General features: G+C 42.0%; 2 protein-coding genes across 8 annotated transcripts in view; one reads left to right on the forward strand and one right to left on the reverse strand.

Annotated features, from left to right (window-relative positions):
• ndufaf8 (NADH:ubiquinone oxidoreductase complex assembly factor 8) lies at positions 1 to 6,730 on the forward strand. 2 transcript variants are annotated; one of them, XM_072666748.1, is made up of 3 exons: positions 1 to 317; positions 418 to 528; positions 6,319 to 6,730. In XM_072666748.1, exons 1-3 carry the CDS (start codon positions 237 to 239, stop codon positions 6,340 to 6,342), a joined length of 216 nt encoding a protein of 71 aa, XP_072522849.1. In that variant the 5' UTR covers positions 1 to 236; the 3' UTR covers positions 6,343 to 6,730. The 2 variants fall into 2 exon arrangements, with proteins under 2 accessions (XP_072522849.1, XP_072522850.1); XM_072666749.1 differs by lacking the exon at positions 6,319 to 6,730 and adding an exon at positions 1,607 to 1,853.
• slc38a10 (solute carrier family 38 member 10) overlaps positions 4,486 to 25,435 on the reverse strand; it is a 25,360-nt gene continuing 4,410 nt past the window's right edge. For 2 of the 6 annotated variants that reach the window (XM_072666741.1, XM_072666747.1), the window contains 12 exons: positions 25,285 to 25,409; positions 20,959 to 21,061; positions 18,946 to 19,128; positions 17,294 to 17,405; positions 16,238 to 16,344; positions 14,509 to 14,668; positions 12,784 to 12,972; positions 12,159 to 12,584; positions 11,455 to 11,574; positions 9,352 to 9,372; positions 8,696 to 8,860; positions 4,486 to 8,090 (listed from right to left, as the gene is read on the reverse strand). In XM_072666741.1, the coding sequence (XP_072522842.1) occupies positions 7,024 to 8,090; positions 8,696 to 8,860; positions 9,352 to 9,372; positions 11,455 to 11,574; positions 12,159 to 12,584; positions 12,784 to 12,972; positions 14,509 to 14,668; positions 16,238 to 16,344; positions 17,294 to 17,405; positions 18,946 to 19,128; positions 20,959 to 21,061; positions 25,285 to 25,409 (2,778 nt within the window). In that variant the 3' untranslated portion in view covers positions 4,486 to 7,023. The remainder of the gene's footprint in view (positions 8,091 to 8,695; positions 8,861 to 9,351; positions 9,373 to 11,454; positions 11,575 to 12,158; positions 12,585 to 12,783; positions 12,973 to 14,508; positions 14,669 to 16,237; positions 16,345 to 17,293; positions 17,406 to 18,945; positions 19,129 to 20,958; positions 21,062 to 25,284; positions 25,410 to 25,435) is intronic. The other 4 variants (XM_072666745.1, XM_072666743.1, XM_072666746.1 and 1 more) reach the window with 4 other exon arrangements.

A 25,435-nucleotide genomic window follows, 5' to 3' on the forward strand; every position in this document is an offset into this window, starting at 1 on the left:
TTCGTCGCTAACAGGGTTAGCACGAGGTGAAGTGCTACGAGTGATTTGTTCTTTTGATCAGATTATTAAAAGCTCAGCTGTATAGTTTCTAAATAATTGGGTAGTATTGTTAAAATCAGTGGAATGTTCGCTATAACACATCTTTATATGATTATTATCTGTCTGCGAGTAGGAGCTTAGCTAGTGAGCTAACGTTAATAACACTGGGTTGTGCGGAGAGTTGAGGCTGCTCAGTCATGTCCGGGACAAACGTTTGGACACGGAGCCGAGAGAGGATGAGGCGGTTTCCAGACTTGCTTGCCCAGTGCTCCACAGAGGTACATCTCCGCAGATATCTAGGTACCTAGATAGCTGATTTACAGCATTTGTCAAGACACATGTATTAGCTGGCTAACTGTTGTCTGACCTGTCCTGCAGGCAGCTGCTTATGGCAAATGTGTGGTCGCTACGACTACAGGCAGACAGGAGGTGAAGAAGGACTTGTGCATAAAAGAGTTTGACGCTCTGAAGACTTGCTTTGTCTCTGCTGTGAGTAAAACCAGTAACCAAATAACTAAAATAGTGTTTATAAAACCACACACCTCATTGGCACTTTCTTTATTACAGTTGTTTTCATATATAGTTTTACTGCAAACGAGCTGAAGTGTGGCAAGCACCACATTTAACGTGAGAAATGTCCCAGACGTGTTCTGATCAGTTTAAGGGGATAAATGGACGAAACGGACGTCTTACAGTACAGAAACTCACTAAACAAAAATGGACCACAATTGAACAAAAATAATAAAATTCCAGGATTCTTCTCTCTAAGCCAAGGGTGGTGAAATCAGAACTGGAGTCCAGCACAGTTTGCTGATTTACCTGCTTCAACACACCTTCTAAACCTGGCAGTTGGTGGCAGGTAATAGGTGGGTTGAATCAGGTGTGCACGAAACTGTGCAGGAATCCAGCCCTCCAGGACTCCAGTTCCCCCACCCCTGCTCTATGCCATCAAATGATCTTACTCTGAATTAAGGATCATTGCTAAAATGATGCTTTTAAAACAGTTTTGCTCACATGAGTGGATGTGTCTCATTATACCATCAAAACTACACTCTTAAGAGTTTCATATAGAAACAACAAAAAAATATTTGGCTTAACAATAATAGATTAACAATAATTAACTAACATTTTCAGTGCTATATAAAATCAAAAGGGTCAACAAAAGGGTTTCCATTATAGTTAAGAACCAGTTAAACGTGTAAAGGGGTCTTTTTGTTGTCATGGTTCTGGGACACCCCATTTTTAAGGTTGCATATTCAAGACATTCACACAGTCCTTCTCTGTCAAACTGTTTATGTAGTTCAGGTAAAACAAACCACCAGCTGGATTTGTGTCTGAAGGCCAGAGTACATCACTTGGACACACAAGCAGATGTCTGGTGTGTCAGAAGTCACTTCAGTGTGTTTTTCAGTTGTTTGTTGTTGGGGTTTTTTTTGTTGTCTTAGGAAAACAGAAAACTTGAAGTTCAAGTATTTTGTGTTGGTCAGTCTGTGTGCTTTGGCCTTTAAAGCTACACCAGGAGCTTTATATTTTAATCAACCATAATTGTATTGATTTGTCTTTGCAGGCAAAACGGGGTGTGAAGTAGACGGAGAAGTTAAACCTTGCTGTGTATACAAAGCTATATACTGACCATCATATTTTCTAAATAAATATATATTTATAGTATGACATGATAACCAGTTGCTGTATTTTATAAGTTACCAATATCAGAAGAAACATTGTATTATTTAAACATTTGAATAGAGTATGTAGGATTTGTTTGTTTGTATTGTCGTCGAGCCAAAAATAATAAATACAAGATTTGTGTGTCACTGGTTGTGTGCGATCGAGTAGGAAGAGTCAGGAAATTGACTGCATGGTGATTGTAAGCACAGCCACAGTAAAGAACGGGCCAGCAATTTTGACAGCCCCACTGTTTAATTGAATAGATTAAGGGAAGATATGGATGAAAGAATTGAACTAACCATAACCAGACTGTTCATTTGTTTTAGACAGAGAGACGGAGGGGGTAGCTGGCTGGATCTAGAAACTAAAACAGGCAGGATGAGTAATGAGGTGTGTTACAGCTCTAAGGGTGGCACCGTCCGGCTTTAATTGCTGCTCTTGGATCTGTTTTTTAAGGCATACATTAAAAGACAAAGCTTTGAAGAACTGGTCGTAGCTCAGTCAGAGCAGGAGATGAACATAAAAAGGCAAGCTGATTAATGTTTTGCCATGGGTTTCATGTCACTGGCACCCCAAAAGCTTGTGCACGTCAGCTTGCCACATATGGAAATGCAAGCTGCACCAGTATTATTGACGCCCTGCTGGAGAACCCACACCCTTGTTAGCCAGATGTTAATTGATGGAGTGGCCATAAAGGCAAGTCAGTAATGACTTGGGATCAACATACAATCCAAACAGCCAATTAGAGAATGGGCAACAGGCTCGAGTATATAAACGTTTGCAGCCAAGGATCAGGGGAACTATGCAACTCTGCTTGACGTATCTATAGAAAAAAAAACACGTTGTGGAAATTCGCCTTAACCTTACTCTGCTCTGCCTCAGTCACTGTTTGTGGCTTGTCTTCATGTGGTGGTGATTCACACGTTTTCAGTGCAGTGCAAGGTGTTAATTAAAAGGGTCTGGCCCAGTGGAAGTGCTCTTGTTCTGCTAAACTTGGCCATTAGCCCTTAATGGTAGAGCCTTTGAATTTCCTTGAGTATGTTCTTCATTTGGAAATCATTTGATTAGTTAAAATTTTCATGATTACTGCTGCAGGGTTGTCAATAAGTTCCAAAAAAACCTTTTAAAATGCATATTTTGCCCCAAAGTGACATATTAGATGTAAAAAGTTTAGTTCAAATGTATTTATTCTCGATTGTGCAGCTGGTACCACTATTTATTCTGTTTATCTGTTTTTTGATAGATACCATTTTCAGTGATGTACTAGAATCTAATAACAGATCTAATATTAAGTTAAAGGATGATTCCTTTAATAGTAAGTTTAAGTACATGTATTTAGCACTGTACAACTGTATATAGGCAGATTTTGTGATTTGGGGCCCTAGGCAAAATACAGGACCAGGTCCCCCTGCATACATTCTTAAACTTAGTCATTCAGTCATTTCATAGCTTGTCATCAGTGATTTCCATTTCTAGAGCAACAGGCTTCTTGTAGATGCCAGCATTATTTAGCACCTGACCCCGCAAGCCTGGGATTCATTGACTTATTAAATACTCCTCATCCGATTGGTTTTGTGCATTTGAGAGGAAAGACAGCCTTTCCTGTGAAACAGCTTACCTCAGTTTTCAGATATTCTGAACTGAAGAGTTGCACTGGTTACTGAAAATGCTTCTCATCTTTTTTTTTTTTATCTTCATCAGAATCAGTGTTATCATAAAAAACACCTTTCATTTTACAGGTGTCTGCCGTTCGAGACTATCTACACCAACATTAACGACCAGAAAACAGTTATGGCTTAACTGCCTGTTTTACTGGTCTGTGGTCACGCCTATGTTTAATCACAGATAATACCACAGTTAGTTCCGACCTCACAATCTGATTGGTTGAGAAGCATCCTAATCGTGCTGATCTTTGTAATAACAGCACAGCCTTTTCACATTAACACTGTATCACTCTGCTGACGCTTTGTCAACACTTAAAAGGCTGGGCTAAACCTTTAGTCCTTATAGGCAAGTCTATTTACTCGGCGGCCATCTTTGCGGTAATTTCGAGTCAGGGCCAGGCTCCCACCACTATAAATGAGAAGATACCACTTTATCAGTGCTGTGTCGCTCTTTAGGAGAACTTCCATTCATAGTTCAACCAGTCACCAGTCTCCTTATGTATGATGTCTCTAGCTGAACTTGGTCCGTACCACAAAAGGTGCACCTTATAATATCAGCAGTTATCTAGGACTGCATACAGGGATCTAAAGGTACATTAACAAGCCTCCACTTAGTCGGTCTTGGTCTTTTGGAAGTGATGGAGTTGCACAACAGTAAGTCATTTGTTGTGGAACTACTTTGTGGCAGAAGGAATTGAATCACGAATCACTCCCTCTCGTGTTCTTGTGCTTAAACATGAAATAGGCCATTACTGCGGAAGGCTTGCAGAAACTTATTTTTAAATATATAATATAAAAAAGATAATTCAGTACTGTTGGAGAAATGACATCTACTGTTAAAATGCGTGTACATTTTAGAACAGTCTCTGTAGCTCCGACACATGCAGCATGTCTAATGTGCATTTGCGTGGGGCTCTAGCCAGCTGCCTTCTTTTGCCTAGTGTTACAACCCTCCCTTACTGTAAAATACAAGCACTTGGGGAAAACCTTTATAGTAATCTGATCTCTAAGCAAACCCCCGAATTTAGCACTTAGTGATTTTTGAACTCGTCCCTGTGGTGAGGATAATCTGATGCATGTGTGTAGTAGAGCATTCAAAACTCCAACCAAACGGTTGTTTATACAGATCAACTTTATTCCTGCAGCACACATGAGATGTAGCTCACAGCAATTCAAGTCAAATGTCAAATGTCCGAACATGGTGTCATGATCAAAACACCTGCAGTCCGACAGGTACAGAACAGATCAGGTTCACTTCCAGTCATTCTCAGAGTTATCAGAAATTCCTAATGAGGTTGAATAAAAATCATCACTCCTTCACACAGGAACAACAACTATGGGGTAACAACCTGGAGGAGCAAGAATCTCACACACTCTCAGAGAATGGGTGTGACACTCATAAGGCACTGGAAACATGAAACATTTTAGGCAAGAATAAGGAATGTAGATGGATCATGGAAAGAGAATGGAATCACAGGCAGCCATGTCATTAAATGCAAATTGGGAACTACATACGTTTTGAACTAATCTTTATACTCAAAAACAAAAAGTAAACTATATTTGTAAAGTTGGTCCACTTTTTTAAATTGCTCCTTTAGAAAATGCCTACTTCACAGTAGCTTCCAGAGCTTGCAGACAAAAACACTTGTAATAAAAAATCTCAAGTATCAAATAGGAAACTGTTCAGCAAAAATAAAAGATACACTCCTTTTATACTTCTTGGACACTTAAACCAAGTTTCATAGCTGTAACATACTAACTACTGGTATTTGGGAGAGCTGTTTAGTATAAGTCATTTGGAAAGGAGATAAATAAATTACGAAACATTTAAATTTACAAAAATAGAATTTTTCATAAAACATTGCATGAACAATTTTATAGCTTTTTTTTGGTGGTTACATTTAATTTTTATAAGCATTAAAGGAACATTTGCAAAGTGCTCCAACCATTCCAAAAACATTCTTATTCAAGCACCTCATATCAGCTAATCTCCTTTTCAATAATAAACCCTTATCTGTGTGGACAACAAAGCCATAATGGATTAGCCACAATTGAAGGAGTGCTATAAGAGGCAGATCAGGAGAAAAACACTTCACTTTGCTTTTTAGCCTTCCAAACACTGTCAGTGACAGGAGTCTTAGGTTAACGGTACACAGTACTAGGCAGACACGTACCAGCAATACCTTCACTAAACAATTTACTTAACTGAGCAAAGCTGGCACCATGGGTGATTTTACAGTGTTAGGTCCTGAAATCAATTGTAGAGATTTTAAACAGTCACCTCTAGCACTTAGTTCTCTCTCACTTCAGAGTATATTTTACACATATTAGTCCTGACATAAGTAAAACATTCAGCTTTCCATTTTAGACAGTGGAAATGCTTTCAAATAACCTGCAACACTGACAGAATGCAATAAAAAGTCCTACAAATCCATGCCCAGACCTCTTTAAAAAAGCCCAACAACAGTATCTTCAGGTCTGAACACCGCACTGGAGATGGGTCCCTAACCGCTCAGCAGAGAAAGGAAAGCAAAGAACATGAAGTTTACAATACAGCAATGTTGTCTCTGCAGCCAGTGAAGCAGTTCTAGGATAGGACCTACCGCAGTGCTGAGTGCCAGGTTTAGGCCCTTATTTACAGTGGTGGAACATGTATTCAAATTACCCAAGAGTGAAAGTAGGAAGGTCTCATTTTCAAGACTTGACCATCTTTTGTGAAACTAAATAGCGGTTAGCGTAGTGGGTGACAACACCACCTTCTACATGGCAGACTAGGGTTTGAAACCCCAGCTGGGCAAGCAGACCACGCTGCACCAAGGAATCTTTGGGCAAGACTCCTAACACTACATTCACTTAACTGTGTAACATGTAAGAGCATCAGCTAAATGCTATACATGTAAATGTAACTAAGGTTTACTTTCTTATTTTAACCCAACATTTCTCCCAGGACTCCCCCAGCACCAACCTTTGAAATGCTGCTCTGTTACATACAGCTAACAGACACCCACACTGCCAAGAATCTGTAATTCTGAGTGATGGGAAAAGGAAGGGCCACCATATCCACCCAGAGACCAGCGAGGCCAGCTGTGCTAACTGACAATCCTAGCCATGGATGCCTGTAGCATCAGTGGGAATTGAACCGGCGATCTCCAGATGATGGGGAAGTACTTAATTTCAAGAAAACCTTGTGTGTCTTTAGTTTATAAATCTTTTATGATTTATGACTGGTGACATAATTTGACCCATTGCTATCATTTAGGATGAGAATAGGATAACCAAGTGCCAAGGACTTGTATAGTGTAAGCAGCGCTATAAAAAAATATATGCCCCAACAATTATCCAGTTGAAAATTATTTACTATAAGGGATATAATTTTGTGTCAAAGATTGTATTAAATATTTGTCTAAAATTACTATAAACCTTTCAGTCCTGGAATAAATGTATTTACCGAATATGTTTTAATATTGCACAATATCAGGGCTGTAAACTGTTGATAGAAAAAGAAAAAAAGGATATGTGGTATGCTAATGGGAGAAAGAGAGAAAAATGGCTTAGGTCTGACAAGTAGAGAAAAAAAGTGAACCAAAGGCAAGAGTGAATGAATGTGTGTGTGTGTGTGGTTGTGTGTGTGCACGCATCATTACTAGTCCTCCTATTCCTCGTTTTCTGTTTGTGGAGTCTGTTTAATCTGACGGGAGTGGACAACACCTCCAGCCAGTAGCTGACCCTCCAGAGCAGCATGAAGGTCTGACCCCCCCAGCTCCAGCAATGGTTCGAGTCCAGGTACCCCCCTGTCCTCAGCCCCCAGTGCCCTGCGCCTCCTCCGCAGGTCCAGCTCCCCCTCCTCTCTGCTCTTCTTCTCAACTCCCTGAGGCTCCTCAGGTTCAGAAATCAAATTCTCCTTCAGGTCCCTGCCCCCTTTCTTCATAGAGTCAGGCGCATGGCCCTTTTTAAGATCAACCTCGTTTTGACTCCCGTCCCGTTTGCTGTCGATAACCTGCTGCATCTGGGCCAGTTTTTCCATCTGATCCTGCATCTTCTGCTCCTTTTCAGCCAGCTTCACAAGCTCATTATCGGTCTTCTCCCTCTCAACCTTAAGCCTTTCTGCTTCCTGCCGCTCCATCTCTGACCGCTCTTTCTCTTGGCGACTGTGTTCCAGCAATTGATCTCGTATCATCTTCTCTTTTCTCTCTCTCTCTTTCCGTTCTTTCTCCACTCTGGCTTGTACTTCCTTTTCAATCCTCTCTTTTTCCAATCTCTCTTTTTCAATCTTCTCCTTCTCAGCTTCCAGCTGGGCTAGCCTCTGTCTAACTCTTTCCTCTTCTGCTGCAATGTCTTCTGGTTTTAGCTGCTCCTGGTTGTCTTTGGGCTTTCCTGCTTTATCTTTGGCAAGGTCAGGCTCCCTCTGGTGCAGTGGAACACCCCTTGCACCCAGCTCTTTCTGTGACTCGTCAGGCTGCACTTCATTATCCACGTTTTGTGCTTCTTGGACAGGCTGCTTTTCCTGCTTTTGATGCACAACAGTTTCCCCTTGTGCTTGTTTGTCAAGCTCTTCTGCTGCATTCTTCACAGCATGGGCTTGCTGTTCTTGGGACACAGCTACAGGTGGTTCCTGATGGTGGTCTGAGCCTTGTTCTGCAGCTTTTACCTTCCCTGCTCCCTCCACTGATTCAGGCTGCTGCTGCTGTACTCCCCGGCCCACCTCTGCTGCGGCCTCAGCTAAGCACAGGACATGATGACATGATTACATGTACTGTATTGCATTCAGACAAGCATTATCATGGTTTGCTCAACTTCAAAACTGTTGCTTCTATAAATATGCTTCTATTTTGAAATTCTTTGTCCGTTAATAGAAAGTATACTTATATAAGCAGAGAGAGGTTTATTGGTCAGACCTGTCTGGGACAGGAGCAAGAAAGTATTTATAAGTGAGTATTTCTGTGCAATTTAACATGGAGCAACGGCAGAGATGGCTTTTGCTCACAGCTGTAGTGATAATCTGGGTAATATACCAGGTTAGACTATAGGAACATGCAGAGTACACTTAATGGTTGTATTGGGTCAAGGTCTTATCACAAACAAACCGCTGCAGAGTTTGTTTAGGACCAGCCCAAGGCCACCACTTCTCAAGTAATCTTGGTGAGGTTGTTTTGGTCTGCATCAAAGTGTGAAAAATCTTACCAAGGCTGAAAACGAATCAGGGTCTGATTTAACTGGACTAAAAAGTACAGGTGTAAAGACTATTGGACCCCAATGTATTTCTTAAAGAAGGGTATGACTTAATTTGTTAAGAATAGATTGATCAGATTAGCCTTCAGACTGACCTCCTGCAGCTCTGGGTTCCTCCTCCTCCTCTTTCTTCTGGTGAATCTCTTTGTGTTGCTCCTCGATGACAGCCAAGAGCTTCTCCTGCTGGTCCAGCAGCCTCTTCTGCTGCTCTTGTTGCTCTTTTATCACCTGCAGCAGCACGGCGTGGTCAAGCACCCCCTCTGTAGAAAGAGACATTTATTATGGCTCAAGCATCAGGGTGCAACATTGACAGAAACGTTGACAGCAGATTGGAGTTGATTCATTGTTTAAAATGTATTATTGTTTGTTTTGCTTGTTTGTTTGTTTGTTGTTTACATGGCATTACAGTGACTGTCCATGACAGTCAGAGTAAATCAACTCACCTTTCAACAGTGCCAGGATTTACAGATTTACACAAGAATAAGTTTGAGAATAATGTACTTATGTTAAATATTCTGTCAAAGTATGATCATTTAGGGACTCTACTATGATTTGGGGGGGGGGGGTTCACGTCTGTAGCTACAGTACCCTACATGTACACAGGAAAAACTACACAAGAAAGAAAAAGTGGAGTGTTAATAACAGCAGGGGTCTAAGGTAGTTCACTACTGTCAGCCAGAACATAACAGCATGTTAGAAATCAAAGGAAAGAGACAGAACGGCAAACTAGAGAGAAAAGAAAGACTCATACCTGCAACAATCTTTTTAATCACTGTGGCAGAAGTCCATGGTGCAACAGAGCAGTGGGGCAAAAGACAGGCAGAGAGAGAGAGAGAGACAGAGAAAGAGAAAGGGAGAGAGAAACAGACAGAGCAAAGAGTGCCTTAAAAGTACTTTAATAAAAACCAAGCCAAGCAGGAGAAACAAAAATAAGATGCACTGTATTTTTGCATGATATTTCATCATGATAAACCAAAAGCTGTGATGCATGGTCAGAGTGGAGGGACTTCAGAAAAACACCATCTCTCATTTGGGGCAAGAGAAGCAGAAAAGAAAATGAGGAAAAAATGGTGCAAAGGCCTGCTTGGACTACCACATTAAAGAGAGCGAGATATCCCTAGAGTGAATTTAACTTAAAAACAAACAGATATATATACCAATCAGCCATAACACCTAATACTGAGGTAGGTCCCCCTTTGTGCTGCCACAACAGATCAAAGCATTTTGGTCATGGACTCCACAAGACCTTTGAAGGTGTGCGGTGGTATCTGGCACAAACACATTAGCAGCAGACCCTGCAAGTCCTTTAAGTTGTGAGGTGGGGCCTTCATGGATCACATCAATGAGCCTTGGGTACCCAGAACCCTGTCAGCAGTTCACTGGTTGTCTTTTCTTGGATAGATGGCATTTGTTCACAGCTGTAGTGATAATCTGGGAAATATACCAGGTTAACACCTGCCTATCGAGGTCTCATCACAAACAAACCACTCCAGAGTTCGTTTAGGACCAGACCAAGAGCACCTTTTCTCAATTAATCTTGGTTCTGACGTTTTGGTCTGCATCCAAGTGTGGCACATCATACCAAGGCTGAAAACGAATCAGGGTCTGATTTAACTGGACTAAAAAAGTCACTTTTGGTAAGTACTGAACACTTCATATTGGGAACACCCTACAATACCTGCCAGATGTTTTGGAGATGTTCTGTTCTGAGACCCAGTTGTCTAGCAATCACAATTTGGCTCGTTTCAACATTGCTTAGATTCTTACGCTTGCCCATTTATCCGGCTTTTAACACATCACCTTCTAGAACTGACTGTTTATTCCGGCCCAATGTATCCACCCCATGACAGATGCCACTGAAGATGAAAATGCCACTGAAAATAATCAATGGTTTTCCCTTCACCTGTCAGTGGTGCTAATGTAAGGCCTGATTGGTGTCTATACCCAATTGCATTCAAGCTCACACGTATATACAGACATTCCACTCAGTAACTTGAGCCTGACCCCTGATACTGAACTCTTCTATAAGGGTCTGAGAAAAAGGACATTCAAAATCAGTGTAAGGACAAAGGAGTTCCACTTGGTCTGCTCCTCTTCTTAGGTCTAAAACAGGGAGCTGGCCTCCCCTCATAGAAAGGATGGTGGACAAAGAAAAGCAAGCATGCCCTCAACAGAACTTAAACATAAATTAGCTCCATATTAACATACAACAATAATTCATTATACATTCACTCATACAGTCTTACTCTGAGCACACACAATCATAAAATGGGAGTTAGCTGAAACGTTAGCGCTGTGTCTATCTTAAGACTTTAACAGAATGTCTTAGGGCAAAACACAGACACATGCCTCTTATTTCATTCTCTGCATCACAAAGGGCTCTTTCTCGAAGGCTCTGGCACACATTTTCTTGTATGTGAGCAAGATCATGTGAGCATGGGCAAATATGACACATTCAGTCTCACACTCAATAACTCACACACACACACACACACACACACACACACACACACACACACACACACACACACACACACACACACACACACACACAGTGACTCTGATAAACATAAATTTAGGCGCATAGAGGGACAGGCTTTGGTTGGTAGCATAAGAACTGAATGCTACTGCAGTCAATGTTAATGAGAATAGATTCAATGAGAATAGATTCTATGAGATCAGATACTTCCGGATTAGGCCTTAGGTTTGAACACACTTGCATATAAAAATAGCAATAATGCTAGCTCGCTATCTCACGCTAGTTTTCACAGCCTGACTCACATTTGATTATGTGAGTCAGGCCATGTCTCTGCAAGTTTACTAAACTTCTCAGCTGAATTACAAAAACACTTACCCTCCATCTTGTCTCCATCTCCCTCCTTGGGCTCTTTCCCATCCTGGCTCTTATCCTCTTTATGCTCTTGAACAGGCGCCCCGTCATGCTCCTTAGCCTCAGGGGCCACTGCTTCAGGCTCTGTACAGTGAATCAATGAATGAGGTCAAGAAACCTAAGGCTGATTGATGCTTCTGTGTGGAATCAGTGCAGTGTCTATGCTGTAGCCTGTGAAAGTGGCCTACGAAGTTGGGAGCATTTGTACTTGTGCATTGCTGCACTGCAGTTCCACCGCCAAAACGCTAGTCTGGCAATGAGTGTATTACAAACAATGGTGGTGAAACTGGACAGATTATGTTGGAGCAAATAGCTTTTTCGGTCACTAATAGACATGGACGAGAAAATGCAGATAAATGGTTCAGTTGGTCGGCATCTGAAACCATTTTTCTCACATCAGTGTACACACAATATACAATCCATGTTCGTCCAACTGAATCTAAAAATGGCAGCAAACAGTTGTTGCAATCTGCGTAGCTCTGGCGCGTAGCTGCATTTTTGGGGAGGAGCACGTCAAGCTACAGTGTAGGGTATATGTCTATCCGTAGGCTACGGACTAGATTCGACAGATAAAATCTACGGACTAGATTTTAGCATAAATCGGCCTTTGCGATCACAAGTCCTTGCTCAGAACAACTTTATATGCCTTGGTGGTCAAAAATACTCACTGTTTCCGTCTTCATGCTCAACTGCTTTGTTATTGTTCTCTGCTGATTTCTTATCGACAGCTACTTCTTTCTCAGCCTGCTGATCCTTCACTAAAGATTGCTCTTCCAAGTCTTTCCGCACCACTACCACAGGCTCTGCAGGCTTCTGCTCTTCTTCCTTCTTCTGAGCTTCAACACCCATGTCCTGGGCCAAATGGTCTTCTACACTTTTTTGCTTCTTAGGCACCACTTCTGGCTTCTCCACCTCTTTTGGCACCTCTGGAACCTGTGCTGCTGCCTGCTGGTCCAGCTCTTTCTGTTCCTTTATGGCAGGCTGGTTTTGTTCTTCATCAATCTCCTGCTGGTTCTTGCGCACCTCTATCTTTACCTCATCGTGAGGGATAGGCGGCTCATGGCGATGGGCCTCTATATCAGGCACTGCAACTTCTGCAAGGGATACACATCTTTTAGTTACTGCACATCTTCATTTGATTCATGTTTTACTTCATGCACATATGAACATGGTTCTAGTAAAATTCCTGAAATAATGAAAATACGAAGTGATAAGTCATGCTCTTGCTATGATGCAATGCATGTCAAACGACCTGAAAGATGTGAAGTAAGTCATTTGTTTATGCTGTATTACCTGCCCCAGGACGGTCAAGTTGTACTTCTTCTTTGTTCTTCCTATCAGGCTCTTCTATGGGCCCTTTTATCTGAGGTGGCTCAGCTGGGTCCTTTTCCTTTTGGCCCAAAACCTTCTCTACAGGTGGGACCATATCCACAACAGGGTCTAGTCTTTCTGCTGGCACTGGGACCACTGGGGTTTCCTCTGCTGAATAGAAAGAGCAGAGTCATTAATGCTCCAACAAGCCCTATAGCTTGTTCCTTTCCCCACTATTTCAAGGCATTACAATGGATATTATGTGCAGCATATAAAGAAATGCTGGGGGTCATGTATAAGCCACTATATCGGTTTGTCTTAGTGAAAAGAGTGAGAGTAAAGTGAGTGAGTAGCATTCACACAACACTGATCAGCAGAGGGCAGCAGAGTATGAGTGACCACACAGCAGCACAGGCACTGCATTTGGAATTCTAGCGGAGATAAGAGATAGATGGATGCATAGTGCTTTCCATATAACCTTGCCTTTTGTCCTGAGCAAAATAGCCTTTGAATATTTACACTATCCGCACCTACCTTTATTCTGGGGCTGTAGTTTCTTTCACAGCATCACACCAGACATGTAAAGCCCCATTCAATTCAATGTGATTCATATTTATCACATCTTCAAACAGTGTCTCGACATAGATTTGTGTAAAAACAAATGTGCTATGTGATAAACATCCATTATTAATGCGGTTTAACAATTTAATTATACTGCGTAATTACATGACTTGTGCACACATACATCCCAGTAAGTCAGCCTGTAAAATTTAAATAAAATAAAAACATGGATGTGGAATCTAAACATGTCAAGTTTACTTTAATTAATCACTTGTACAATAAGTTGTATTCCTGCTTCTAAAATTAAACAAAGGTTGAACCCAGTGTCAAGACAATCCAGCCTTCCAAAGGAATCTACCTCATAAACCATGGCCTCAGGAGACAATAAAACGGAAAACACGAGCAAGAACACGAGACAGTGAAACGCAAAGCATGGGTTTGTGCAGTTCTGTGCCTGCAGTCGCACACCTCCACTTGGCTGCAGGCTTTTCTACTCACTCCCCCATTCACACTCACTCACTCACGCACTCATTCCCCGAGTCCTGCGTTTCCGCACAGCTGCCCTCACCAGCACGCCGTAAACAGGAAACAGGTGTGGAAGTGGGTGTCCGTTCAGTGATAAATGCCAGTGTCAGTCAGGGGAACGGGAGGGGGTGTGGTGAGAGAGAGAGAGAGAGAGACAGACACAGAGACAGAAAGGGAGATAGAGAGGGTGGGAGTGTAAGAGGCAGAGAAAAGCAAGAGCAAAGAAAAGAAGTGTTGGGACATAAAGCTGTCTGAACTGCCCTTGTGCACTTTTTTTTTTTTATGATCCTCGTCCCTTTATACAGTAGGGGGAATTTGAGTCCCACCGTCATTTCCTTTGCCCTCTTCTGTATTTGGACGCCCTCCCGTCCTCCTCCCCTGACTGGAGCTAGAACGGGAAAACGCCAGCGGCCGTCTCGCTGCTGCTGTGGGACGGCGCGCGCTCAGGTTTGAAGGGCATCATTCAGGTCACAGCGCCACTGAAAGGCCTACTTCTGTTTGTCCTGCCCTCTCTACACTCCATGTTCTTTTTCTTGCTCTCCGTTTCTCTCTGACTCTACATTTGTCCCATTACTCTCCTTTCTTTCTCTCGCTCTCGCGCTCTCTATGGGACAGACGTACCAAGGTGTTTGGGCAGGTCTGGCACAGCAAAGCCAGGCTGTTTGTCGTTCGGTTTTGGCACAGCAGCAGGTGGGCCTGGTTGAGCCGGCTCACTGGAGGAGATGGACAGAGTGGTGAAGGTGCTCAAGAGCAGAATCCCAAGGCCGACCCACAAAACCAGCTAGAAAGAGAGGCGGGAAAAACAAGAAAGAAAAAAACAAAAAACAAAAGCTGATAAACATAAAATGTTTCAAATAAGCATTTTAGATTTATGGCAACTGTGTCATTTACTACTAAATACTATCAGATACAGGCTCAGTACAGGCCAACCATATTCATTATTCATACTGACTAGCAGCATTTTGAACGGAGGTGAAATCTATTAAAATAGGTTTTGCCCAGCCCGGTGTCCCCTGGCTCTGTAGGCATTCTTTCGGCACCAGTGGCATAAGATGCTTCAGGCCACTTGGCATGAAAAAGGGGCACTATCCTGGCAGGGGGGCATTAGTCTCTCATGCCAACCCAAACATCTGCTGTGGCCATTATGGAGGGAGGGGGAGGAAAAAACCCAAAACAATTGCCAATTCTCTTTTGTGCATTTCCCAAATTAGGAGTACCACCCTTTTGGGCAGACTCCACTGGCTGGGCAAAGACATTGGGCATTTGCAGAGGCATAGAGAGTGGCCATCAGCCTGTAACGGCCATTGCACAGTGTTATCGTGTCGGCATGGCTGCCCTGAATAGCGATAAATGCCATAGTGCTGCCTGCTCAGTGACCACTCCCAGTGTAATACATGGACAAGGGATAAAATCGGAGGGATAACACTGGCAAAAATTATGCCATTTATTTAAAATACACTATGATGAACTTCATAGTGCTTCTCTGGTAAGAGTTATGAGTAATTAACGATAAATATGTAGGCAAGAACAGAACAAGACATTGCAAAAATCACTGCAAAAGTCAGACCCTCAGTACCATCCATGCACACAAAGTCAACACTGTGGGCACCTCTAAGCTAATGAGAATCTACATTAAAAAGAGGTGGAGTAAAATAGTGAACACAAAAACACGGCTGCTGTGTAAATGCATTTTTTCACACTTGCGCACTTACGGTCTCATCATTCCAGCAGCAGAGATCATGCAGAGACATTAAACATTCTCATTTTATATGCTGCTCCTGCCTCAGTGAGCCCGATACAGCAGTACGCAAGCCCTGTGAATTCGCTCTGTGCTAAAAGACCACACTGCCTAGCTCCATCAATTCCTAAGGAGCAGTTGCAGGAGATGGTGATGCTCTGATGCTTTTGGTTTCAATCAAGGCTGTGCTGATTGATTACAGTATAAATGAGGCTATTAGACCAAGTGAAATGAACATACAGTGGTAATTGCCCACAGGTATCTACAGAGAGATGAATGCTTGGGCATAGCTGTGCTTATTTGGAGGGCTATGATTTGGCAAGATACCGGGGATACAATAATTATTACCATGCAGAGGTTTATGATTTCATGTATTGTGACACTGCAGTACTGTAAGCATCGCAAAAAAAAGGGAAGGTTATTTTTGTTATGCAATCAGAACAGGGGGCACTAAAGAGAGCAGCACTAATATGTAGCAGTTAGGGTTTAAATACAAAATTACCCACTTTCTGCCATGAAAATCTGTTCTTGAGCATCGATACAGTATTGCAAAACACAATATTGTGCTACTCAAGGGTATCAATGTTCAATGTACTTATTTGTGTGCAGTACCTGAGCTGTTAGGCCATTCTTCATGATTTTCCGGTAGATGAGAGCAGGACAGATAAAACAGATCAGACTGCCCATAGTGGCTCCTGTCAGACCAAGGATAGTCTCCACTGGAAGACACATACAAACAAAATTTGTATTACGCATCATATTAGACAAGATGACATGGTAGACTGTTCAAGAAATCCTGGAAAATGAAACTCGCTGAAAATCGTGGGAGTCCCATATGTGGAAAAACGTCTAATCTAATTTCCTGATTCACAGTACCACACTTTCATTGCTTTCTCCACAAACCTCTTGCCATCTATTCTCCATGCTGCCCTCACACTGCCGGGCTGGGCACAGGGCCCATGGAGCATCTTTCATCCTAAGAGCAGCCATATTGTTTCACTCAAATTTATGCCCCGCAGTGTCTGTTTCCCTATGGCTGGATTTGTGGCCATGAGGACACTGGCGGGCAGTGGAGCCATCATGTAGGACAGAGCTATGCCTCCCCTTTCAATCCCCTTTGTGTGTCTCACCCTCTCCCACTCTATTAGCCTAATTGGGTCCACAGAGCCAAGCAGAACCCATGCCAACAATAGCCAATCTCTACAAAGTATGAATAAAACATAGACCATCTTCGGCCTAAAAATGCACGTCTTTATTATCCTGCTTTACTGATAATGAATGAACACTGCAGAGAGGGGTGGAGATGGCGTGATAGTGTGTCTGATGGAGAGGTAGTTTAACAAATGGAATACAGCGGAGTGTGACGTCAGTGTAAGTGACAGTGCTGTTAAGGTCAAATGGAGTAAACGGAGTAAATGGAGACAGTAGGGTGAATTAGCCTAGCGTGGGACATGATTGTACTGGGGTGCCTGTTTGAAGATAGCTCCACCCTAAACTAAGATTGGACATTTAAGAAGCCATGTGATGCTGATCACAGGTCATCACAGCTTATGTTAATCCATAGTTTTAATGACTTATTTATTTGAGGAAGACACTAAAATTAACCTTAGGTATCCCACATTACAGCAATTTCAAGCACACAGACAAAGCACATAGGCACATACTTACCATTCGGGATAAGAATACCCCCTAACATAGTGCCAAAGACAATGCATAGAGTAATGCTCTTGAAGCGAAGGGGGGGCATATACCCACCAGCAGCAAACGTGCCATCCTTCTGCTGAAAAACAGCAACAAGAGACGAAGGATGAAACACCAATGCATGGATTAGCAAAGTTCCAAAGAATTACACAAAAGGTTTGACAAGTATTTCACAGACACGCAGTGAAACACTGATGTAAAGTGTACATTAGGATTATCTAGAGTGACCTGCTTAAAAGTAACATTTTTCTTAACTGGGCGAACCCCATCAGCATGTGTGTGTGGCAGCATGTGTCTTTGCACTGCCATCCAAGCTGATTCAGCACAGCAGCAGGAAGACTGAGAGCCAGTGTCTCGGCAGCTTTATGGAGGAGCTTTCTCCTCCCTCATCATCAATCCCACGCTTTTATTTCCCTCCTGAATCTGTCTGCTATGTAGTGGCTGTCTAACAGCTTATAGCACTGCCTCGAGCCTGGCTAGCCATGGGCTGTCTGGAGCCACGCTGCTGCCTCAGACTAGCTTAGTCTGTAACTGGACACTGGACTTGGTGAGATCCTCTGAGAAGTTATGAAGCAGAAGAGGTGATCAAGCACTGAGAGACAAACGAACTGGTACTGTCTCTAAAGCTTTAAGAAACAGGGCAAAGATTCAGAAAGCTAAAAGGATCTGCTTTTCCAAAAGCTTTAGACACCACAGTAAGAGGATATAGTGATGGTACAGAGCTGCAAATAATGGTTATTTCTAGAATCGATTCATATATTGACTATGGTTTGATTTATTGAACCATAATGTATGCTGCAGCTTCCTCCCACTGTGCCCTCCACCACCACAGTATCGCTAGCTTTCAAAGATTCTAATGAGGCAACAAAACAATGCTATAAATGATTATTATATTGCCCTCAACACTTCCTGTAGTGCATTGCAGTACCTGGGAATGGCTGCGTGCAAGAAGATGTCCCAATATTCTTATCTTATAATGATATCGATATATTAAGTACTGGACGGCAGTGATGCCAATCTAGGGGTGGGCAATATTACAAGATTTTATTAAATCATGATCAATTGTGTTATTGTGATATACTTAATAAAGCACAGTGTATCATTAATATCAAATACTGACCAACTGCTCGTTTCATTACAGAGTGTTTATGCTGTATAATTGGAAGTAGTAGGAAAAAAAGAAAGAAGAAAAATCACTGCGCTTAGTCTGGGAGGTTTTGGATAGCAGTTTTTATCTGCAACTACTGGGGAATTTTGTCTGCTTGACAAAATATTTATATAAATATTTATTTATATATGTCATGATGTTCAAACTTCTCAAGCATTACTGAGAGCTTCTTGACGATAAGCACCACCCTGCCTTTTGGAAGTTTTAGAGAAGCTTCATGAAAATGAATAAATAAGAGAAGTCCATCATTTTGCTGTGTTTTGATCTGCTACCACAGTTTATGAGAATTCCATTGCTGAGAAGTCAGCGGAGATGGTACATGAGTCACTAAATACGTTAACACACAAACCCCAACCTAAAGACACTATTCACTTGGAAGCTTTTAAAAAACAGGCTGCACCAGCAGCAAAAAATCTAGGTGGTGGGAGTCAATGATGAGGCCCAGTCTCACCTGCTGCTCAAACAGCATGGTGTTGATAGCCTGTCTGCAGGGCAAGATCATCATAGGGAAGCCGACTGCCACAGACATCATGAAGCCCACTCGGATCATCTCAGTCACCAGGTTAGAGGGGAAATTCATCAGCACGTTTCCAGCTATGGTGTCTGTGAAACTCACATAGCCAAAGAATCCCACCTGTGAGAGAGGAAGAAAAGTTAAAGCAGAAATGGAAACAAAGGGGATAAGACAATGCAGGATTAAAAAAAAAAAAAAAAAGCCACCACACTTCTGACTAATTTTTTTGATATCTACTTGCTGGACTGCAGATTGATTTATTTATTATTTATGGTGGCCTTGGTGAGAAACCACAAAAGATACAACGCGACAACACAAGCTTGAGCTTGCTATGCCTCAGTGATGAGCTCAACCTCTCCAGATGGCACAATGATGGTGTTTATTTGACTAAAAAGATTCAGAGTTATGTAAGAAACACCCTCCCCACACAGTTCTTTGATCCCATTGGCCTCTGCATCCCCACAGTAAAGAGAAAAAGCAGCAGGACCCTCCCTCCATGAATCGGCCTTGATCTATCAACAGAAGCAAATGGAGGGATCCTCAACACCAGACAGAAGTCCTTGAGAGCGCCACAAAGCTCCTTTGCTACCCTGTTCACAGCCCCTCCCTTTTCTCTGCATTTGTTCAGGGAAAGAAAGCATGGGGCTATAAAATACAAAAATGCTAAAGTGGGAATGCAGGAACAGCTAAAAAACATGAAAACATGATTACTTCTCAAGGTAATGTTTGTACTCTGGTGTTCAGAAAAGAGAAATGGAACAAAGAACAATCTGGTAGCTTCTTAAAAAGCATTCCACACACAGCTCTACTGAAAATATTTTATGGAGGGTGGCGTCTGAGACCGATAAAGTGGGTTGATGTTTATGGGGAGGGAGACAGTGCCATTTAAACCTAACCACTCATCCTACCTCTACCTCTTTGTTTACACTGGGGGAAACAGGCAAGGAGCTTCAGTGTATCAGTGTGCACTATGGAACTGCCACAGTGAGCCAGAAAAGCCTAATCACCTGCGGGACTAGATGGAAATCACAGGACACAAGAGGTGAACGCAAGCCTGCACCTTCTTTCTCTCTCTCGAGCCTCTGTTCCTTTCCTTAACTCAAGCAACAGAATGGACAGGGAACCCACAAAACCTACATATTTGTCGATTTGTGTCAATAAATTTAGATGTTTTAGAAAACTTTAGAAAAATGTTTTGGAATTAAATACTTTTTAAACCGACTTCCATTAAAAGTTAAGATGATTTTGTTCTCCTGCAGCAAGGTGCATATTCAGTTCAGCTCCCAATATAAATCCAGATAACCCAGCTATTTAAACATGCAATCAATCAGTCTAGTCAACCCAATTTAGTGCCATAACAAGATAATACTCGTTTACATCATTTACAGACTAATATAGAAATCATTCTGATGCAAGCTGCACCCATTCAAAATCGCTGATCACAACAAATAAAATGTATCATTTGAAATACATACAAAAATATGGTGACACCTGCTCATTCATCATTTAATCCGAAATGTTGGAGTACTGGTCTGTACTGGCCAAGGCTTTCTATTAGATTATTTCTATTAGCATTACTAAAGATTTGACTGCATTCAGCAACAAGATCGTAAGGGAGGCCAGGATGGTGGATGATTACCATCTCACCTCATTCCATAAGTATTTATTGGGAGCACCATCATTTTCACTGAACCTGGTTTTAGGCATGGTGCCAATGGGCTAATGTTAATCTTCTCCAGAGAGTCCTACTCTATTGGCAGTACTTCTCTACGAGGACTAGAAAAGCTGAGTGTGCGTGCGTTTGCGCATGCATGTCAACAATGGGTGCAACTTAAACTAGCTGCTTACATTCATTAGAAGGGGTGTCCACAAACAATTACAAACATTTAGTGCAGAAGGAATGGTCTCTCCCTCAGTTATTCGCTCTCACGCACACCCAAACATACTTACAGTGATGTAAAAGGTGGTGACAACATTGAGAGAAGAGGTGAAGATGGTGCTCATTCTCTTGACTGAGGGCTCATCCAGGCTGTCATATGTTGGCAGCACCTGCCTATAAAACAGAGGAGCTTTTATACTGTACAAAAAAAAAAAAAAAAAAAAAAAAAAAAAAAAAAAAAAAAAAGACCCCCCTTTCCTCATCACACACACACACACACACACACACACACACACACACACACACACACACACCTCTAACAGATATGGATAGATAGAAGGGTCATTCGTATTTAACATTAATAATTAATATGAAAAATATCATCATACACATCACATCAGACAGAAGAACACTACTTGGTGAACTGTGAGCCCAAGCACCAGTAAGAAACAGAACACATGCAAGAGCAGAAGTGAAGCATGAATGTGATTGAGAAGCTCATTATTTATCTCAGATGAACAAACAAGAGAACGAAGAAATGGGTAAATGGAGAAATGGAGGGAAGAGTAGAATGGGCAAATGATAAAGAGCTCGTCATCTCTGAGAAACGAGGGGGGGGGGGGAAGAAAAATCCCAAAAAGAGAGAGGAAAAAAAAAATCCATATGTGTCATCAGGACAACCAATAAAACCGGAGGCCAATGAAACATTAAATGGGGAATTTACAATGGCTATATATTAGCGACAAGTGCTAGTCAGATTTTAGAACGTTATAAAGTTTCTTGGCAGCCTGGGCTTTTGTTTGGGCCTTCTTTCTCTCACCCACTCGCTGCTCACTCGCTGCTCACTCGCTCTCTGTCTCTCAGACATAGTCTCAGCCCATTCTCAGTTTTATTGGAATATACAGCACTGTGTTATGTGCTTTTTAGCCAAAGCCTGGTCTGGAGCCAAAGGCCTGCCAATCTCATAGCTGGAGCCCACTAGCAATAAAAACCAGGGGAGGGAGGAGAAAAAAGGAGAGACTGGCTTCGACTGAGTAGTACTGACAATCAATAGCTTTTACAGCCATGCTACAAGCACAGCATTCAGACTCTCACTATCTCTTATGAGACATGGAGAATGACCTAGTAAAACCTTCTTTTACAGAATTACAGGCTGTGGGCTGGTCAGCGCATTTCAGCAATCATTTTATACACTGAAAGACCACTGAACTAAGAGCGTCTATGTTATAAAAGGCCCCCCCCCTTTATGAAATAGTCTTTCAGTGTGCGGAGAGGGGTGTTGGGGGAGGGGGGGGGGGGGGTGCACACGACAGTAGACACTGTAATTACTTCGTGATACTACTAAAAATGCTTATGACACCTGCTCTGAGAAGTGTTACCTGAGGTTTTGCATAACCTGTCATGACAACTTTATGACAGAAATAACACCATTATAGTGTTTACACATTACAGTGGTATTTACACATTAAACATTATTTCTGTATGCCAAGCTAACACCTCATAGTACTAAAATCTGGACTTTACCACATCCAATAAAAAAAAAAGACTTTCATTAAGTCAGTTAAAAACGTTTACAGCCTTTTCCATATCTACTGCTACCTTGATAAAATCTGCCAAAATACTCCAAGACCCAAGTATGAATGCAAAACAACCCTTATATATTTATTTCACTGGAAAACTAGCTTTCAAATAAGCATTATTTGATGTTTTATGTGGAACAAGGGGCATATTAGTGTAAGTAGAGCTAATTGGAAGTATATGTGAAGGTGCTGAAAGGGCTGTTTTGTGGTCAGATCAGGAGTCGGATGTCCTCACATGGCGGAGGCTCTCCACTCTAATGTTTTGGCTTAAGTGGCATCGTGTGTCACACTTTCTGACTACTGTCCAAAAAAAAAAAAAAAAAAAAGAGCCAGGCATCACTCATCACCCTCTCAGTGAGTGTTAGAATGTGTGTGTGCCCGCGCATGTGTGTGTGCACGCATGTGCAAGTGTGTAAAGAAAGTAACAGTCTGCTGCATTACTTCATCACTGTACTCATTAACACTGTAATCCACCACTTACACTTCCTCCACCCTAACACCCTCACACACACACTCCACCATCCAGAAACTCTGACACACACCTTTCACACCCAAACACTCTCCCCGCACCAGGCGCACACATCCCCTCATGCTGACAGAGGGAAGCTGGCTGTGAGAGAACACGCAGATGGAGGGCAGAAGTGAGGGATGAACAGATGAATGAATTGCCCTCCCTTTAAAATAAAAACTCAGCTGACCACAAGTTGACCACAGACTCTACCAAGGTTTGTCTCCTTGACAAAACGTATACAACTGGACTAAAAACACTTAAAGTCTAAATACTATGAAAAGAGCTTCTGTTGCAGAACGCAGACGCTCCTGATGAAGATCTTAATGATGATGTTTTGCAATAAATTTCAATGACCTCACGCGCACAGCTGCAAAGTTCACCCAAACAAGACAAGCCATGTCTCTTACTAACGGTCAGGATCATGTAGATGTTGAACAGGGTCTTATAGTTGCATTACAGACTATGATCAACAGTTACTACAAACATGTACCATATCTGCAATTATAAAGGTGTTATTAGATATAAGGAATGAACCACTAGGAAACATTAAACATAATTAAGATTGGGTGGCATCCACTTTTTTTTTTTGTACCGTCTCAAAATATTACCCAGTACACAGCATTAGTGAGGGCCACAAAGTGAACACCATAAACTATATTAAATTAATTACTTGTTGTACGTTGTTAAACTGCTTAGAGTAAAAAGAGAGAAACTGGTTAGCCGTAGCTTAGTTAGCATGATCATTTTCTTCACCACAGAATATCTGTGATTCTTAGACGAGAATGACTCAGACAAGAGTGACTACTGTTGGAAGGACAGAAAGCTGAATTCTATACTTCCCTGGTGCTGGTTCAGTAAACCACTAGCTAAGCTAGCATTTGCTCACCTAGCTAGATCACCTACCAAACAACACTCCCACAACGGCCCCACCCTGTGGCTCTCTTAAATGCACAGGAACGAATATGCTATTTTGGCCGTGGACTTAAGCACACTACAGAAATTTGCTGTGAATTTTTAAATACCATCCTCACTTAGAGGCAGTCATAATTGTTCAAATACAGCTGTAAATGTTATTACAGTTATACCATCCAACCCTATAAACAATAAAATAACCAACAACATATGGTGGATCACACTGATTTCAATGATCAACAATGTTTTTTTTGAACTGCAGAAAAAGTTTAATGGAGTAAAACTGTCAAAATATTTTATAGATAAATGCTTTACATTGTATAGAAGAAAATTTAATGTAGAGCCACTCAACAGTAGATGAATGGTGTGTATACTTTGATACAGCAGTGGCATACCAGCCTAGACTGGATATTAAACCCTAAAGCAGTGGTACATTAGCCGCCATCCCTGCTCTCAATGTATATAAGCTCAAAAATAAAATGCCACATTTTTGGTTGTAATATTCTTACAATTTTCCATTTACTAGTGAATAACACATTGGCCATTGATGAATGGTCCACCCCGGTTAGATATTAAAATTGCTTGTTAACAAAGTATCATTCTGTTACTTGTTGGCAACAACAGCAAAAAAAACAAACAAAAAACACTTTTTTCCCTTCTTTTAAATGAACCGTGGCGGCTCAATGATTAGAATACTGGGTTATTGATCACAAGGTTATGGGTTCAATACCCAGGTCCACCAAGCAGACATTGCTGGGCCCCTGAGCAAATTGCCCCATTGAAAAGCCCTTAACCTTACTGCTCCAGTTTTGTCGGAACATGGCCGACCCTGCTATCTGACCCTGGCTTTCTAAGTTGGGATATGTAAAGAACAGAATGTCCTTGCACTGAGCAAGTGTATACATATCAATGACAAAAAAGGCACATTATCACAGTATCAGAAAGTGATCCACAAAAGGAACGGAGGCCATTTTTTTGCATGTCAAAATGTAGCTCACTGAATTGTCAGAAGACATACTTGGGGGAAATCATTTACCACAGTGAGAGAGTTAGTATCATTAGTGCCACACTGTAAAACCCCAGAGACAGAGACAGAGAGAGAGCGAACAAAAGGGATGAATTCGGCAAGAAGAGTTCAGCACAGTCCCAGCTAGCAGATGGGGTCCATTTTCTCAGTGCAAACACTTGACAAACCAACAGCTTACAGCAGACTGCCTCGTGTTATACCTTAAATTAAACAATTGCACTGACATGGGCCATTTTGCACAATGAAAATGGAGCCTCCATTTGGGTTAACCTCTGCTACAATCTCTCTGTTTAAGGCAACAACAACCTCACTACCCAACAGGGAGACAGGCAAAGGAAGATGGAGTTGGGGTACGGGGAGTACTTACGACTGACAGGCGAATGCCATGCCACAGATAGGGATGCAGCGAAAGACGCCGTCCCAGCGTACGTAAATGACCCTGCTGAGCCACAGGCCACTGAGGAGGCCGTGTTTGAAGGAGGAGAGCACCATCTGTGGTGGAGGGGAGAGCAGCAGGG

This window comes from Salminus brasiliensis, chromosome 22 (assembly GCF_030463535.1).
Source record: "Salminus brasiliensis chromosome 22, fSalBra1.hap2, whole genome shotgun sequence".
NCBI lineage: Eukaryota > Metazoa > Chordata > Actinopteri > Characiformes > Bryconidae > Salminus > Salminus brasiliensis.

Bases quoted from the DNA above. Each gene is read 5' to 3' on its own strand.
- ndufaf8 (XM_072666748.1), top strand. From the start codon at position 237: ATGTCCGGGACAAACGTTTGGACACGGAGCCGAGAGAGGATGAGGCGG. The intron at 318-417 runs GTACATCTCCGC...CCTGTCCTGCAG, and splicing joins TTGCCCAGTGCTCCACAGAG to GCAGCTGCTTATGGCAAATG. The intron at 529-6,318 runs GTGAGTAAAACC...CATTTCTCCCAG, and splicing joins AGACTTGCTTTGTCTCTGCT to GACTCCCCCAGCACCAACCT.